We start from the raw sequence: 15,946 nt of genomic DNA on the forward strand, positions 1-15,946 counted from the left end.
TATGTATGTATGTTGATGTATATATAAAAACTTAAAGTATATTCAGTGCACAATAATGACTAGCACTGCACATATAGGCTTGTTTCAAAAAATAGACTGTGATAAAGTACTGAATCATTATTTATCAATTGTTTTCATAAACTTAGATCATCCAGTATGATTTATTAACTAACAGTGTGTAACGTTTTTACTAAATTAAGTAATTTAGGTTACATATTTCATAAATGTATTAAATATTTAATAATAAGGTTAAACAATTAATAAATGTTGTTCAATATTGGATTCTAGTGCATAAACTAACAAACGTACTGAAACTTGTTAGTAAAAACGTATAATTTAATTAGTACATTGCTAAAACAAATGTGCAATATTGATTAATTCTTAAAGAATTGTATTATTCCAAACTTTTACAGTAGATGTAGACCAACAGATAACAATATCTGAAAGCCTAGTGAGGACTTACCATAACTTTCACAAATATCCATGTTCATCTAGCCCTTTTGAAGTGACAGGGTGCCATTTAGCAGTGGGCTTATTGTTGCTATTGCCTGGAAAGGATCATTTAGTTTGGTTAAGCTACTAACTACAGTTAGTATGTTATTAAAGCTTTACTACTGATTAAAAGCAAACGTTTGAGGTGAGTAAGATTTTTTTTAAGACATTAATATTTCTGGCCGTTTGTTCCGCTGTGGTGACCCCTGATAGTCAGGGACTAAGCCGAAGGAAAAAGAATGAAGAATAATATTTCTATTTAGCAAAATGAATTGAAGTTTTGCGAAAATGGCTGTAAACTTTTTTAATGTTAAATATGGAAATATTTTTACTGCAAATAAAATTTTGAGAACTTTCAGCAGAACCATTTTAAACATGAATCATAGTAAGAGCACCAAATCAGCATATTAGAATAATTTTTGTAGAATCGCATGGCAATGAATTCTACAGTCTGCTTTGCCATCACAGGAAAAATTGAAAATAAGTTTTTTTTAATTAATAATAATACAAAAATTGCAATATTATATAGATATTTTTTACAAACCACATGAACTTGCGTTTGTAAGCATAAGACACCTTTCAAAAGAATGAATAAAAACAAATCTTACTGACCCCAAACGTTTGATTGGTCAGTCAATGTCACTAAAAATCAATATATGAATGCAGTTCAGCCAAGCTTTACCATACCGGACTCAGGCTTATTTTTGGCACGCTCAGACTGGTTCTCCATGCGGCTGGAGTGTCCCGCATCCCTCCCGTCCTTACCAGCTCCTCTAGGCTCAGGCATGGAGAGGACCAATGGCCTCTGGTGGTGATACTTCAGTCTGTAGGTGTCTGTCATGCAATTATCCACAGAGAAATAAGTGGTCAGCGCCACTCCAGATCCTGGAGACACAGAAGAAGATGGCTTATCCCAACCCTCGGGCTCGCTGGACACCTGCTCCCCTCTTTCCTGGTCTGATCCCGATTTTGAGCTCACGTCTGACGAGCTGGGGCACGTGCCATTGATCTCCATTCGCCTGTGTACTGCGCCACTGTGTGAAGATGATGGAGCACCACGGCCAGATGCTCTTGAAGCTGTTTGAGATGGTTCCTGTAAGATTCTGGGACGGAAAGGTGGAGTCTTTATCTCGATCGGTCGCTGAGCGTGTTTGGAGTGGCTTGCAATCGAGGGTCCTGATTGGATGGCTGATTCTTCCCATGGGTAACTAGAGCGATTGGGACCCGGTGACTCATGTGGAGCGACTTCACTGGTGCTGGAACGATAAGCACTGTCCTCCTGCTCTGACAGAGGGTTAGTGAGTTCATCAGAACTGTTACACTCTGAACTGCTGATCTTGCCCAGGCGGCGCAGTAATGGGCTTTCTGGGCTGTGGTGCCATCGCATGGAAAGTTCCTGCTGCTCTAGTGGAAGATCCACACCTGACGGGTCTTTCTCTGTGTTGCCTGCTTTCCTGGTACCACAGGATGAATATCGAAGCTTCCTTCTGTGAAACATGAGCAATCTCATTTAGTAATTTATTTTACTTTTAGATATATAAAGTTGAAGTCAGAATTATTAGCCCCTCTGAATTATTATACCCTCTGTTTATTTTTTACCCAATTTCTACTTAACGGAGCGAAATGTTTTCAAAACATTTCTAAACATAATAGTTTTCTTAACTCATTTCAAAAAAGTGATTTATTTTCTTTTTGCCATGATGGCAGTAAATAATTTTTGACATTTTTCAAGGCACTTCTATACAGCTTAAAGTGACATTTAAAGGCTTAATTAGGTTAATTAGGTTAACTTGGCAGGTTAGGGTAATGAGGCAAGTTATTGTATAACAGTGGTTTGTTCTGTAGACTATCGGAAAAAAAAAAAAATTAGCCAAAAGGGGCTAATAATTTTTACATTAAAATGGTGTTTGAAAAATGAAAAACTGATTTTATTCTAGCTGAAATAAAACAAATAAGACTTTTTCTCAGAAGGAAAAATATTATCAGACATCCTGTGAAAATTTCCTTGCTTTGTTAAACATCATTTGGGAAATATTTAAAAAAGGAAAGAATTCAAAGGAGGCTAATAAGTCTGACTTCAACTGTATATAGATACCCTAGGTATATGAATCATTTCAGGCTTGGCTGTATATTACATATGTTTAGGTGTCCCAAATCAGATGCTGCATCAGTCGAAAGTTGCATGGTTACACTTTACAATAAAGTTTCATTAGTTAATGTATTTACTAACATGAGCTAATAATAAACAATACTTGTGCAGTATTTATTAAACACAGTTATCCAAATTCATGCTTGTTAACAATAGTTAATGCAACATGAGTTAGTGGGAACATTGAATAACTTTAATTCTATTAACTAACATTGACAAAGATGAATACACGTTGTAATAAATGCATTGTTAATTGTATATTCATGTTAGTAAATACATCAACTAAAATTAACTAATGCAACCTTATTGCAAATGGAAACTGATGTTTTTAGGACCTCAAAAAACACAACAATTGGAAGCCCCCTTACTATCCCAAGATTCATTGCACAGCAGTGATTGTTTGGTCACATTTTACAATAAGGTTTACAGCCTTTAGTAATCATAGATCAACATTTACCAATGCATTAATAAAATCTAAAGATGTGGTTGTTAATATTAGTTAATACACTGTGAATTAACAAGAACTAGCAATAAACAATTGCATTTCATTAACTAACTAATCAATAAATACTGTAATAAATGTATTGTTCATTGGTTGTTCATGTTGGTAAATACATTAACTACTGTAGCATTAACTACTAGAACCATATAGTACAATGGTACCATTTATTTTATTTTATTTAACAATAACAATAAACAACACATTTATTACAGTATTTGTTCATGTTTGTTAATGTAAGTTGTTCATTGTTCATGTTAACTCATGGGGCATTTACTAATGTTAATGAGCATGAATTTAAATGTTAATGATGCATCAGTTGCAACTATTATTAATAAATGCTGTACAAATATTGTTAATAATTATGTTATTGTCATTAATTCATGTTAGCAAATACTTTAACATTAACTAATAAAATCTTATTGTAAAGTGTGACCATTTTTTTTTATTTGTAGAAGTTTTTAAATTACCCAGAAACAGTTATACAACACGGTACTCACATTTTTGCATAGTGTTATTAAAATCATTTCAGCTACATGTAAGTTTATGTCTTGTAAAGCATATGTCAGGGTTCCCACTCTATCATGGACAATCAATTTAATCACTAATATTTCAAATCGAGCACCTTTGTAATTCACACCCCGAGCATGTAGTGCCATGAAAGTCTTTCCTGTTCTTAACGTTTCACTTACTCTTAATATTTACATTAAAATGTCATACTGATTATGTTTTGTATGTCATTTAAAAATGCTGACCATTTTAAACAACTGTTTTAAATTCATGTTAAAAGAACTTTAATATAGTTAGTTGAATTCCAGACCGGCAATATTCAAATGTGGATTGATAATATACATTATTTTTCATAGTTCATATATAAGATTGAAATTTAAGATATTTAAATTAGGAATTTCTTAGTAGGGCCGCATGATTCTGCCAAAACTTTTTTGCTTACAATCAAGATGAAGATTTTCTTACAATTCTGAACATATAAAAGAAAGGTTAATATGAGAAGGCTATTATTGTTATTTCTCAGACACATGGTAAAACAACCATAATAATATTCGGCCTATGTGTAGGTCTACTGTTGGTTAAATTTTGTATAGACTTGGAATGGTGGACTTGAACAGACTTTAAATGTGTCCTGGTTGTTAATGCACAGTAAAGTGATGACATCAGAATACAACTATTCATAATTCTGAATGATTATGTTTGAGACATATGCTTGTCTTTTGTCACTGACAACATTTTTAGATAATTTTTTCACAAGTAAAATGAGACGTTTGTCATTATCAGATTCCCTCTTGGATTATATTTAACACTATATATGCTGGAGTAGTTATACTGACACTGTTAAACATTTATTCTCATGCACAACATTTTGTGTTCGCTATGAAAGAGAAAACACATCAAGTGCTTGTCGCAATCTTAACTCTAAAATGTGATATGATCTTTTTAATGATGTGTGAGCTTTCGGTTTCACTTTCACTTTGCAACAAACTGAACATTATTCACAACTTTGGTACCTGTTATTCACTGGCTATGCAGATTCTGTTTACTAAAGTAAACATCATTGGTGGGCACACGCATGTCCTCTCAGTAGTAAACAAACAGTGTGTCAGCTTATGTGTGATTTCATGGTTACATTAAGACATCATTACGTTGATTACATTTCTTTGGTAAATCATACCTTATAAATACAGTATGCAACACTTTCAACAACATTTGGAGGAGTCCGTGTTGCTGAGCAGCATATGTAAAACAATGTAAACACTTTATGCTTCTCTTTTGACCTTGAAGATATAATTGGCTGAATCACAGAAAAGCTGAATTAAGATTGTGTGTATGGTCGACCCACAATCTTTTTTTGATTAATCGTGCAGCCCTATTTCTTAGTTTTTTTTACGTTCAGGCTTTGAACACAGAACAGTACAATTGGCAAACTAACACTATAAAATTCATGCACTTTCAAAACCTGTTTGCTTCCAAAGCCTTGAATTCATATGTCTGAAAATAAACTTTAAGAAGCATGGGAACCCTGATATGTACACATCTTTTCTGTAAAATACCTTATTCTGGACAGTACTAAATAAAATTAAAAATAGCATGCATTATCTATGATCTGTCTTAGTTAACGTAATCCACATTCGAACAGATTTTGCAAATGGTACACAAACTTTTAAGTACAACTGTATTTATATATAAAAAAATACATCACACTTTATTATTTAATTGGACTGCCTTTATCTTTGAATGTGAATTGAATTCTTGGCATTGTTTTAGAAGTCTTTTGCAATGTCTTTTCTTTTTTCAGTGTTTTTTTTTTAAGGTTGAGGTCAATTGGTGGCCAATACATGTGAACATATGTGAAATTTAAACAATGAGCCACAGGAATTGAATTGTCATAACTAATTTAAACAATGGCATACATCGTTCAATATAAATAAGAAATAAAAAGCTACACCCTGCACCATTTAGGGTTACAAATAATAGTTGGCCAGCCAGAAACATATTCATTACAGCAATAAAGATCCAAATACAAAAGCTTAAAGTTTTGCTTATTTAAACAGTAACTTTTGTTTTGGCAAAGCAGCACTTTAGGTAGGCCGAGATAAGAATATTTACACAGGTTGTGAATGCCATTTTATTTTCAGAAAGTTGAATTTGACTTTCATTACAGTCCCAGTACTCTGTGTACTGTATACATGCAGCCCCTGAATTGTGAAATTGTGAAAAAAAACTGTTTAAAGCAATGTTAAAGAGTTGTCTGCAATTTCATGCTCTATTTTTACTAACACAGTTAAACACCAAATGCAAACATAAAAATTGCAAAAAAATAACATCCTCAAGAGGACACTTGATGACACTCTTGACTGTGTTAAGTTCAAAGTCTCTAAAATAATGGTAATTTCCACCTTTTGTTTAATCAAAATGTGAAAATCAATATATATTAGTAAAAATCTAAACTGGATAAAAACATTTTTCCTGTATTGTCCAAAAAGACAATTATGGGTGTTGTTCAGAACTTTTAGGACAACTTTGATAAAGGGATTGAACCACTTAAATAAAATATAAATACCTTGAACTTGGACTGCCTTTCATGAGATGTTCTGAGTTCTTTCCCTGAATTTTAGCCAAGTGTTTACCTGAGGGAACACAATACAAGCAAATCATTTATTTTCTGAGACATGAAACAGCAGACAATGCAGTCTGAAATGTGGATTTTTGCATCTCTGATATGGGTGTGTGGCCACAGAGGAAAAAAGAACTGCCAAAATCCCCCTAGTTGGATCACAGTGGGCACAGACACACTCACTAGGGCACATCCTACTCACTTATTTATAAATAGACAGACTTTTCATCTCTTTCCTGCCAACCTGCTGAGCTCCATGTGAGGATAAAGTCACAGCATACAGCACGTGCTCTAAATCTGAAATGTGGGTTTTAGTAAGCTGATAGAAAACATTTTACAACTCAATGGTTTTTTTTTTTTCCATTTTCGCTTTCACTGTGCTCCAGTATTTCATTCACTCTCGTAGTCGGTTTGCGCTGTCCTACTGCCACATAAGCTTCTGGAGTTTTTATCCTTACTAAGAAGAGCCTTTAAAATTCCATGACTTCTGGGAAACAGCGGAGGTTTGGAAACAGTGCATGGAGATTTGAAGTACAGAGATATCAAGGGGCTGTTTTTGTGACTGCCTCAAAAATCGTAATCAACCACAGAGCAATTTAAGCATTTTTAAAAAATCATTTTTTTATCTCTCTCTCTCCCTCTCTCTCTTCTCCAACCCTGTGTTCAAATCTAGTACATCATATTTTGGTGGGGCAAAGTGTTTTATATTTTAAGCCGCTTCTGTCTCCTTTTGAGAGTAGATGAAGCAGATAGTCTGAGTTTTTGGCAAGCGACCATGTGCTACCATGGAATTAGTGAGAATTACAGTTGCATAAATTCACAAAATATTCAAAGACATGACAAAATGTAGATGAGTGTGTCTTTTGGAACAACTCCAAATGTTTACATTTCTTTTAAGGTTTAAATGAGTTTGGTTGGAAATGCAGATTAAGCACATGCTAACTCATTTTGTGAATATACTGTATGCTTCAGTAATAAAAGAAGGTTAAAGCAACATGTCTTTCATAGAATAACATTTTATGATATTCTTAATGAAATGGTTAACACTTTATAATAGTTACACACTATGAATCATCTATTAAGCCTTAGCAAATATTAATTCATTATCTTTTAAGTATTAACTCCACATTAATAGACGCTAGTAAGCAGTTTATAAACAGCTACAACTTTCTACAAATTCTTGACTCACAAGCACATTTCAAATGTGCTTAATAATTGTATTTTTTAATGATTAATTTAAAGTATTACATTATTTAAAAACTACTAATTTAAGAATAATTGGTGCTATTTTAAGATCAATCAGAATGTGTAAGTAGATGCTTAATAAACTATTTTAATTAACAATTATATCTCTTAATACTCAGGCATATCCTAATAGTTCATTTATATGTTAATAAATGCTTTATTAATTCAACTTCATCCAGTTTTGTGACCTAAACTAAAGTGAGGACTATTTATGTTTTATAAATAAAGGCTCAGTTATATTATAAACAGAAAAAAAGAAATAAATGACTTTATTAATTTCTATTTATTTGAAGATCCACAAATGAAACTGTATCAAATGAAAAAGAGATATTTGCAAATTTAAGTAAAATAAAATTACTGTACAGTTTAAACTAAATAATTTTGAAATGTTGAATCATAACATATTGTTAAATTACTATATTGGTTTTTTATCCAATTGTATTTAATTGTATTTATTTCTAATTGTATTTTGACACACCTGTTATACTGTAATATTTAAACTTTACTTTAAAAGAGAAACATGTACATGTTAATTTGATACTGAGACTTTAATTGTCATTTATAAGGGATTTACAAAGCATAAATAGTCCTTATTTTAGATTAGGTCACAAAACTGGATGAAGTTAATAAAGCATTTACTATCACCCATGGTAACTAATACTATATGTCTGAAAAATAAGAATTATAAATGTTACATGGAAATGTACAGTACGTTTAGATCTTATGTCAATGTCATAAAGAAGCAAGATTATCATCTGCACCCTATAACCTATATTACATAAATATCACAGTTCACCTCATGCAGCAAAAAGAAATGTTAACAGGCTTGAATCAGCCTTTTAGTAATAACTTTAAGTATCAAACAAAATACAGTAATTTGAAATGAAAAACAAGTATATATTCTTGCAGCAACAAGCCGGGCCATTTATATGGATACACCTTAATAAAATGGGAATGGTTAGTGATATTATCGTCCTGTTTGTGGCACATTAGTATATGTGAGGGGGCTTGTAAATAACTCATGAGAGAAAAAAAGTTACGTTAAAACCAAGCACACCATTGTCTTTCTTGTGAAATGCCCAATAAGTTTTGTTAGGGTGTATACATATAAATGGCCCACCCTGTAGACAAAGTAAATGTATTTTTTTCTTAGATTTTTTTTTTAATAAAAATATGACTGCTATGATTATTGTTATGATTTGATAATCAGTGTACATATTTATATACTGCTGTTATAATCCTGCATAAGCATTTCACCCTGTAAAAACACAGGTGTTCTTTACTTTTGTTTAGACTAATACTTCAAAGTAGCATCACTAAACTATTTGTTTTCTTTGCTTATTTTGGTGGAAAACTGCAAGAAAACTGTTCTTTTGAAAAGATTTTCTTTTGCTGACAACAAAAGATTTAATTCAAATATGTATACATACTTGTTGGAATTAATAAAAATGTTAATTTGGCCAGCAATATTCTTATACTGTATATATTCCCTGATGCTCAAGCCTATACAATATAATAATAATAATATGCATGTAACATTTGTTTTTTTAAATAACAAGTCTTAAAATGTAAACAACTTATTAAAAAACATGCCAAAATGTAAATAAGTTGTTTATTTAATATAGTAATACGTCAATAACTCAATTTTGAAAAAAAAATGGCAGGTAGAACCTTATAATTTTAAGGTGACGAATAGACAAATTAATCTGAATTGATGCTTAAGGTGTAACGTTAATACTTACCGTGGTACAGTGGAGAACGCGCCGCCTCCATTTTTGAGTCATCTTGATTATTATGGCCTTGATCCCTGAGGGAATACATCACTAAATCAAGAGCAAGTAACTCAAAGAATAAATAACATACACATCATTACTTAATTTCTCCTACCTGAGGTGCTGTGCATCTTGACTGAGTCTCAGCTCTTTGCCGGTAAAGTTCTCAACTCCAGGTGAGTCAGGATTGGTAGAGCCGCTGCTCAGCCTATCACTGCTCTCATATCCTGACTCTGTCCTCTGTATTACCCAGTTATCACTTCGCTGTGCTACATTTGCTCCACCTTTAGACCTGGTCACCATCATCTGTCGTTGAGACTCCTGGGAGCTTTGACTTTCAGTCTCCAGCCGTGAGTCATCTTCATAAATAGTCATCAGACCCTTCTGCTTGTCCTTCATCAGCCCCCTCTCATGGGCGAATCGACGCACACATCGAGGGCTTCCACGCTGTTGCTGCTGTTGCTGCTGCTGTCGTCGCTCTAGTTCGCTCAGCACACTGTCTACATTGAGGACCTCCCGTACTGGTCTCCATGAGGGCTTGGACTTGCCACGCTCAGTGGGATTTGTGGAGCCACGATGGGAAAGCGATGATGAATCAGCGTGACGACTGACTCCAGATGCCATCCCCTGGTTTGAGCGAGACTCCTGGGGTGATACACGAGGATGAACAGAAGAGTGCTCAGTTCGAGAGACCCGTGAGGGCAAAGTTCGCGGCCTCTGCTCACAATGAAACCTTGGGCCATTCTCAGGTGGAGAGGATAAGCGTGGATATGTCATATCTGAAATCAAAATAATTTTCATTAGTAAGCAATTCAGATTATAAGTTTGAGATAATCAATGGGTTGCTGTGTGTGTTTTAAAGGGTCATGCAATCCCTTTCTTTTAGTTCAAGTGTACCTTAGATTTAAAAAAAAAAAAGCTTTATGATGGGTGTGGAGTGCTGCGATTGGGCATGGCCAGTAAAGCAGAAAAAAAAGGGAAGTGAACAACTGTCAGTTGGCTCACAAAATGAGGCACAAACGTTCGAGGTTACAGAAGTAACCCTTCGTTCCCCGAGGAGGGGAACGGAAGTGCCATAGAGTGGATTGATTGAAATCCACGAATGGGAGGATTCGGATCAGAAGCCGCTTGTCTGAAAAAGTATTGAATGGGCCAATGAATGCAATGAATTGGCAGCGTAAGCTTGCACAGGTGTGCTTCATTGCCAATTATCCCAGCATATAAGCACACCTGGAGCGAGCAAACAGCATCCTTTTAAGCTGAAGAGACTTTCAAACAGCTAAGGGACAGTCATTATGGCGACGGAGTATGGCACTTCCGTTCCCCTCCTCGGGGAATGAAGGGTTACTTCTCTAACCTCGAACGTTCCCCTTCGGTTGGGGAACTTCAGTGCCATAGAGTGGATTAATTGAAATCCACGAATGGGAGAAGTATGGAAAGCGCCATAATGACTGCACCTTACCAACGCCCCCGATGAGGGGATAGTCAAGCAAGCGTGACGCACCCACATCATGGGAGGCGCAGTCCTCCAACGTGTCCCTGGCCCTAATTTATCCTACTTCAACAGAAGTCTTACGGATTTAGATATATTTTTTGGGAAGTCGTGAGCATCTAGATAATTCTAGGAAAATACGACAGTATGTTGGGAAGCGTGCAATCCCGATAGGGAGGACGCTGCGGAGGCCATCCGTTACCCAAGGGGGGATAGATGGCAGGATTTACATATGGACTAGCCCTAAAAAGGGGGAGTATGCATAGCAAAAGAGTGGTTAGCGGAGAGGGAAGACACGGGTCCGCCCAGGGGGGGGACTTAACCGTGGCGGAATAAGCATATGGGATCGCCTAGTGGGGATCACGCATAGCAGGCACCTATACCCAAAACGTGGGCTGACCAGCGGGCAGACCTACAACGTAGTGGGCCAGCAAGTGACTCCTCCGCTGAGTCAGTGCTGGGGGCCACGGAGGAATCTGCAGGGCTCACCTGACGGGGAACTTTACTGACAGATAAAAGGGCGCATGTATCTCCGTGTTAGGGAAAATGGCGCAGCAAGCGTGTCTCAACACCCTACCGAGTTGTTTCCTCAATCACCAAAGGGTTACCTAATACCCTTGAGGAAACCGGCTCCACTCGCAGATTGTAAAACCTTGCAAATGTGTTGGGTGTCGCCCAGCCTGCAGCTCTACAGATGTCTGTTAGAGAGGCGCCGCGTGCACGCGCCCAAGAGGATGCAACGCTCCGAGTGGAGTGTGCACGCACTCCCGGGGGACCCGGCTGACCTCGACTCGAATAAGCGAGTGAAATGGCATCCACAATCCAGTGGGATAATCTTTGTTTCGAACGGCACTTCCCTGCTGCCGACCGCCATAACAGACAAAGAGCTGCTCATATGATCTAAAATTCTGAGTACGGTCCACATAAATGCGCAGAGCGCGAACTGGACAAAGTAAAGAAAGGGCTGGGTCTGCCTCCTCCAGGGGCAGCGCTTGCAGGTTCACTACCTGATCTCTAAAGGGGGTGGTAGGAACCTTGGGCACATAACCCGGGCGGGGTCTCAGGATGACGTGAGAGTAATCCGGCCAAAATTCTAGGCACGAGTCACTGACCGAAAATGCCTCCAGGTCCCCGACCCTCTTGATGGAGGCCAACGCAACCAGCAGAGCTGTCTTCAGGGACAGAAATCTTAGAGATACTGATTCGAGAGGCTCAAAGGGATCGGCTCGCAACTTGTGAGAACGAGGGCGAGATCCCAAGAGGGCATGAGAGGGGGGCGAGATGGATTAATTCGTCTAGCACCCCTAAGGAACCGGATGATGAGGTTATGCTTTCCCACGGTGCCGCCAGCTACCGCGTTATGATAAGCGGAGATGGCAGCCACGTAACCTTGAGAATGGAGGGCGACAGCCTGCTGTCCAACTTCTCTTGAAGGAAAGAGAGCACAACACTAATCTGGCAGTTTTGGGGGTCTTCTCTGCGAGAGACGCACCATTCAGTGAATAGACTCCACGTCAGGGCGTAGGCGCGCCTCGTGGAGGGGGCTCTAGCCTGAGTGATGGTATTAACCACTGCAGTCGGTAGGTTACCTAAGTCTTCCTCGCGTCTAAGGACCACACGTGGAGGTTCCAAAGATCGGGGCGAGGGTGCCAGATGGTGCCCTGTCCCTGAGAGAGTAGGTCCTCTCTCAAAGGGATCCGCCAGAGGAGGGCCGTCGCGAGGAGTGAGAGCTCTGATATCCAGGTCCGGTTGGGCCAAAGGGGCGCAACTAGCAGAACCTGTTCCTCGTTCTCCCTGACCTTGCACAGTAACTGCGCGAGCAAGCTCACTGGGGGAAACGCATACTTGCGCATGCCCCGAAGCCAGCTGTGGGCCAGTGCATCCGTGCCGAGAGAGCCATCGGTCAGGGAAAAAAACAACTGGCAATGAGCGTTCTCGGGGGGAAGCAAACAGATCGATCTGGGCCTCCCCGAATCGCGCCCATATCAGCTGAACAGACTCGGGGTGGAGTCTCCATTCTCCAGGGCGTAACAGCTGTCGTGAGAGCGCATTGGCTGCACAATTGAGCGTGCCTGGAACGTGAATGGCGAGCAGCGATTTCAGCCGCGGGTGTCTCCAGAGGAGCAGACGGCGGGCGAGCTGAGACATGCGGCGAGAGCGCATACCCCCCATGCTGTTGATATACGCCGCCGTACTGTCCGTCCTGACCAGCACGTGTTGCCGCTCCAGCACCGGTAAAAAGCGGTGGAGAGCAAGGAACACTGCCAACAGCTCTAGGCGATTGATATGCCAATGCAACTGGGTGCCTTTCCACAGGTTCGCAGCCGCATGCCCGCGATACACGGCCCCCCAACCCGTGTTGGAAGCATCTGTTGAAACAACAACATGGCTGGACGCCTGTCCTAGAGGTACACCGGCCTGTAGGAACGAGGGGTCGTTCCAAGGGCTGAGGGCGCAGCGACACAGCGCAGTAACAGAGACCCGGTGTGTGCCCGCGTGCCATGCGCGTCTTGGGACCCGATTGTGAAGCCAGTGCTGAAGTAGTCTCATATGGAACAATCCGAGCGGCATGACGGCGGCTGCGGCAGCCATATGCCCCAGGAGCCTCTGAAAGAACTTCAGTGGGACCACTAGTTTGCTGTCGAGCTCCCTCAGACAGTTCAGCAACAGGCGAGCGCGTTCCTCGGAGAGGTGCGCTACCATGGTGATCGAGTCCAGCTCCATCCCGAGAAAGGAGATCCTCTGCACGGGGGCGAGTTTGCTCTTTTCTTGGTTGACCTGAAGCCTCAGTAGGCGGAGATGCCGAAGCACCTTGTCCCTGTGCACAATCAATTGCTCCCGCGAGTGGGCTAAAATCAGCCAGTCGGCGAGATAATTGAGTATGCGGATGCCCGCGAGCCGAAGGGGCGCTAAGGCACCCTCCGCGAGTTTGGTGAAGACCCGCGGAGACAGAGAGAGCCCGAAGGGGAGGACCTTGTACTGCCACGCTCGACCCTCGAACGCAAACCGCAGAATTTGGCGGTGACGTGGAAGAATGGAGACATGGAAATACGCATCCTTCAGGTCTATGGCTGCAAACCAATCCCGAGGACGAACGCATTGGAGAATGCGCCTCTGCTTGAGCATTCTGAACGGCAGCTTGTGCAGACAGCGGTTCAAAATGCGCAGATCTAGGATTGGTCGTGACCCACCGCTCTTTTTGGGTACGATGAAGTATGGGCTGTAAAACCCACTCTCCATCTCGGCTGGAGGAACTGGCTCGACTGCACAATTCGCCAGGAGGGCAGCAATCTCCTCTCGCAAGACAGGGGCAGACAGGGGGTTGACCCTAAGAAAAACACGCCGTGAACTTGGGGGGCCGTTTCGCGAACTGAATCGTGTAACCGAGTCTGATTGTGCGTATGAGCCACCGCGAGGGGCTGGCCCGCGCTAACCAGGCAGGCAGAGCCCTCGCTAATGGAGTCATCGCTACAATCGCTGACGTACCAGCGGTGGGGCAGCGCGGAGTGGGTGTGCTGATCCGGGAAGCACGAGGGTCCCGCGGAAGAGCTGGAGGAGAGCGATTCGCTCTGGCTCCGCACCCTGGCTCCGGAGAGGGGGCTGGAGGGCTGAGGGAAGGGAGATCGTCCCCCCAGCGCTTGTGAGCCACTGACGAGCCGGAAGGCAGCGCGTCCCAGACTGGCAGAATTCGTGCTGTCACATCCGGGGAAGGGGAAAAGTGCTCTTTCATGATGTTTTCATGGCAGTAAAAAAGTGCCGTTGGAAATGGGGCCCCGCCGGGGGGAAATGGGGCGGGGAAAGAGCAAGTTCCCTCTTCTCCAGATGGCCTGTCCCAGGGACGCTTCGCGGTCCGTTGCCGGACTTAGCGGCGTTCTGGGCAGGGGGGCTGCCTGCTTCCGAGGTGCCCGACGCACTCGCTTCGCCAGAGGCGTGTGCGGGGGCGGAGCATCTCTCATAGGCGGGCGCCTTCGGCGAGGAGCAGGTATGAATGGCACGGCGGGCGGAGCGGGCTACGGACCGCCGATAAGACATCACCCACCAACTGCTCTCTCACCACCTTGAATTCCTGGGTGAATTCACAGACAGTGTCGCCGAACATGGCTTGGAATATGGGGAAGTCAAGAAAGCGGACTTTGTCGACTTCGCGCATATCAGCCAGGGGTGGCGCTCCTGGATCACTAATGTGGACATCGTCCTCCCCAACGCACACACAGCGGACTCAGTAGTCCGAAGAGCTAAGTCAGTGGCGGTGCGAAGCTCGTAAGCCTGGGTTGGACCTAGCGCTGGTAGGTGGCTATCGCATGCAAGGCGGAAGCAGCCTGGCCCGCAGCTATGTAAGCTCTAGCTCCGAGGGAGGCAGATAACTTACATGCTTTGGATGGGAGACTAGGCGGACCCCGCCTAGAAGAGGCGCCGCGCGGATTGACCGCCATCGCGCACTCAACCTGAGGAATCGCCACATACCCCCTGGCTGTTCCACCGTCAAGAGTGGTGAGGGTGGAGGGACACGCAGCACGAGCAGAAAAAAGTGCTTTTCAAGACCGCGTGAGCCTACTGTGCACCTCTGGGAAGAAGGGAACGCCCCTCTAGTCGGTCCGGCCGCGGAGCTGGGGGATAAACCATCTCCAACCCACGGCCGAAGCAGCCCGGGAAAGCACGGCTAACATGTCCGTTTCAGGATCCGTAGTGACAGCGCTCACCAGCCCGAAGGGGGCGAGCGGGTCTGGATCATCATCGGACAATGAAAGCCCACTCTCCGATGCCGCGGTGGACGTCTGGTCTCCGGTGTCATCGGGCGTAAGGGCTACCATCTGTTAGATGGATCGCTTCCCCCGCCCGAAGCTTGGATAGAGCGCTTAGAGGAGCGGGAGGTCCGCGGGCCCGTGGGCGACGGATTACCTCTCGCTGAAACCCTCAGATCTGCCCGAGTGCCCGCTGCAGAGCAGGGGACAACTGGGTTGGTTCGCCCTTTTGCAAAGGCTGAGTGTACACACTCTGGACCGGGAGAATGCTCTCATTCGATCAGAATCGCTGGTCACAGCAGTAGGAACCCTAATCGACTAGATCAGAAAGTCTCTGAAGCGAAAAGGATGGTGTTTGCTCGCTCCAGGTGTGCTTATATGCTGGGATAATTGGCAATGAAGCACACCTGTGCAAGCTTACGCTG

The 15,946-nt window shown here is 41.9% G+C and overlaps 1 protein-coding gene across 3 annotated transcripts in view; it reads right to left on the minus strand.

Annotated features, from left to right (window-relative positions):
* Nucleotides 1–15,946, minus strand: part of usp53b (ubiquitin specific peptidase 53b) — a 66,106-nt gene that overhangs the window by 1,435 nt on the left and 48,725 nt on the right. For all 3 annotated transcript variants that reach the window (XM_087237215.1, XM_087237214.1, XM_087237216.1), the window contains 5 exons: nucleotides 9,403–10,066; nucleotides 9,258–9,322; nucleotides 6,217–6,283; nucleotides 1,180–1,979; nucleotides 464–548 (listed from right to left, as the gene is read on the minus strand). In XM_087237215.1, coding sequence (XP_087093341.1) covers nucleotides 472–548; nucleotides 1,180–1,979; nucleotides 6,217–6,283; nucleotides 9,258–9,322; nucleotides 9,403–10,066 — 1,673 coding nt within the window. In that variant the 3' untranslated portion in view covers nucleotides 464–471. The remainder of the gene's footprint in view (nucleotides 1–463; nucleotides 549–1,179; nucleotides 1,980–6,216; nucleotides 6,284–9,257; nucleotides 9,323–9,402; nucleotides 10,067–15,946) is intronic.

The sequence above is a fragment of the Danio rerio genome, chromosome 1, assembly GCF_052040795.2.
Source record: "Danio rerio strain M-AB ecotype USA chromosome 1, GRCz13ab, whole genome shotgun sequence".
Taxonomy (NCBI): Eukaryota; Metazoa; Chordata; class Actinopteri; order Cypriniformes; family Danionidae; genus Danio; species Danio rerio.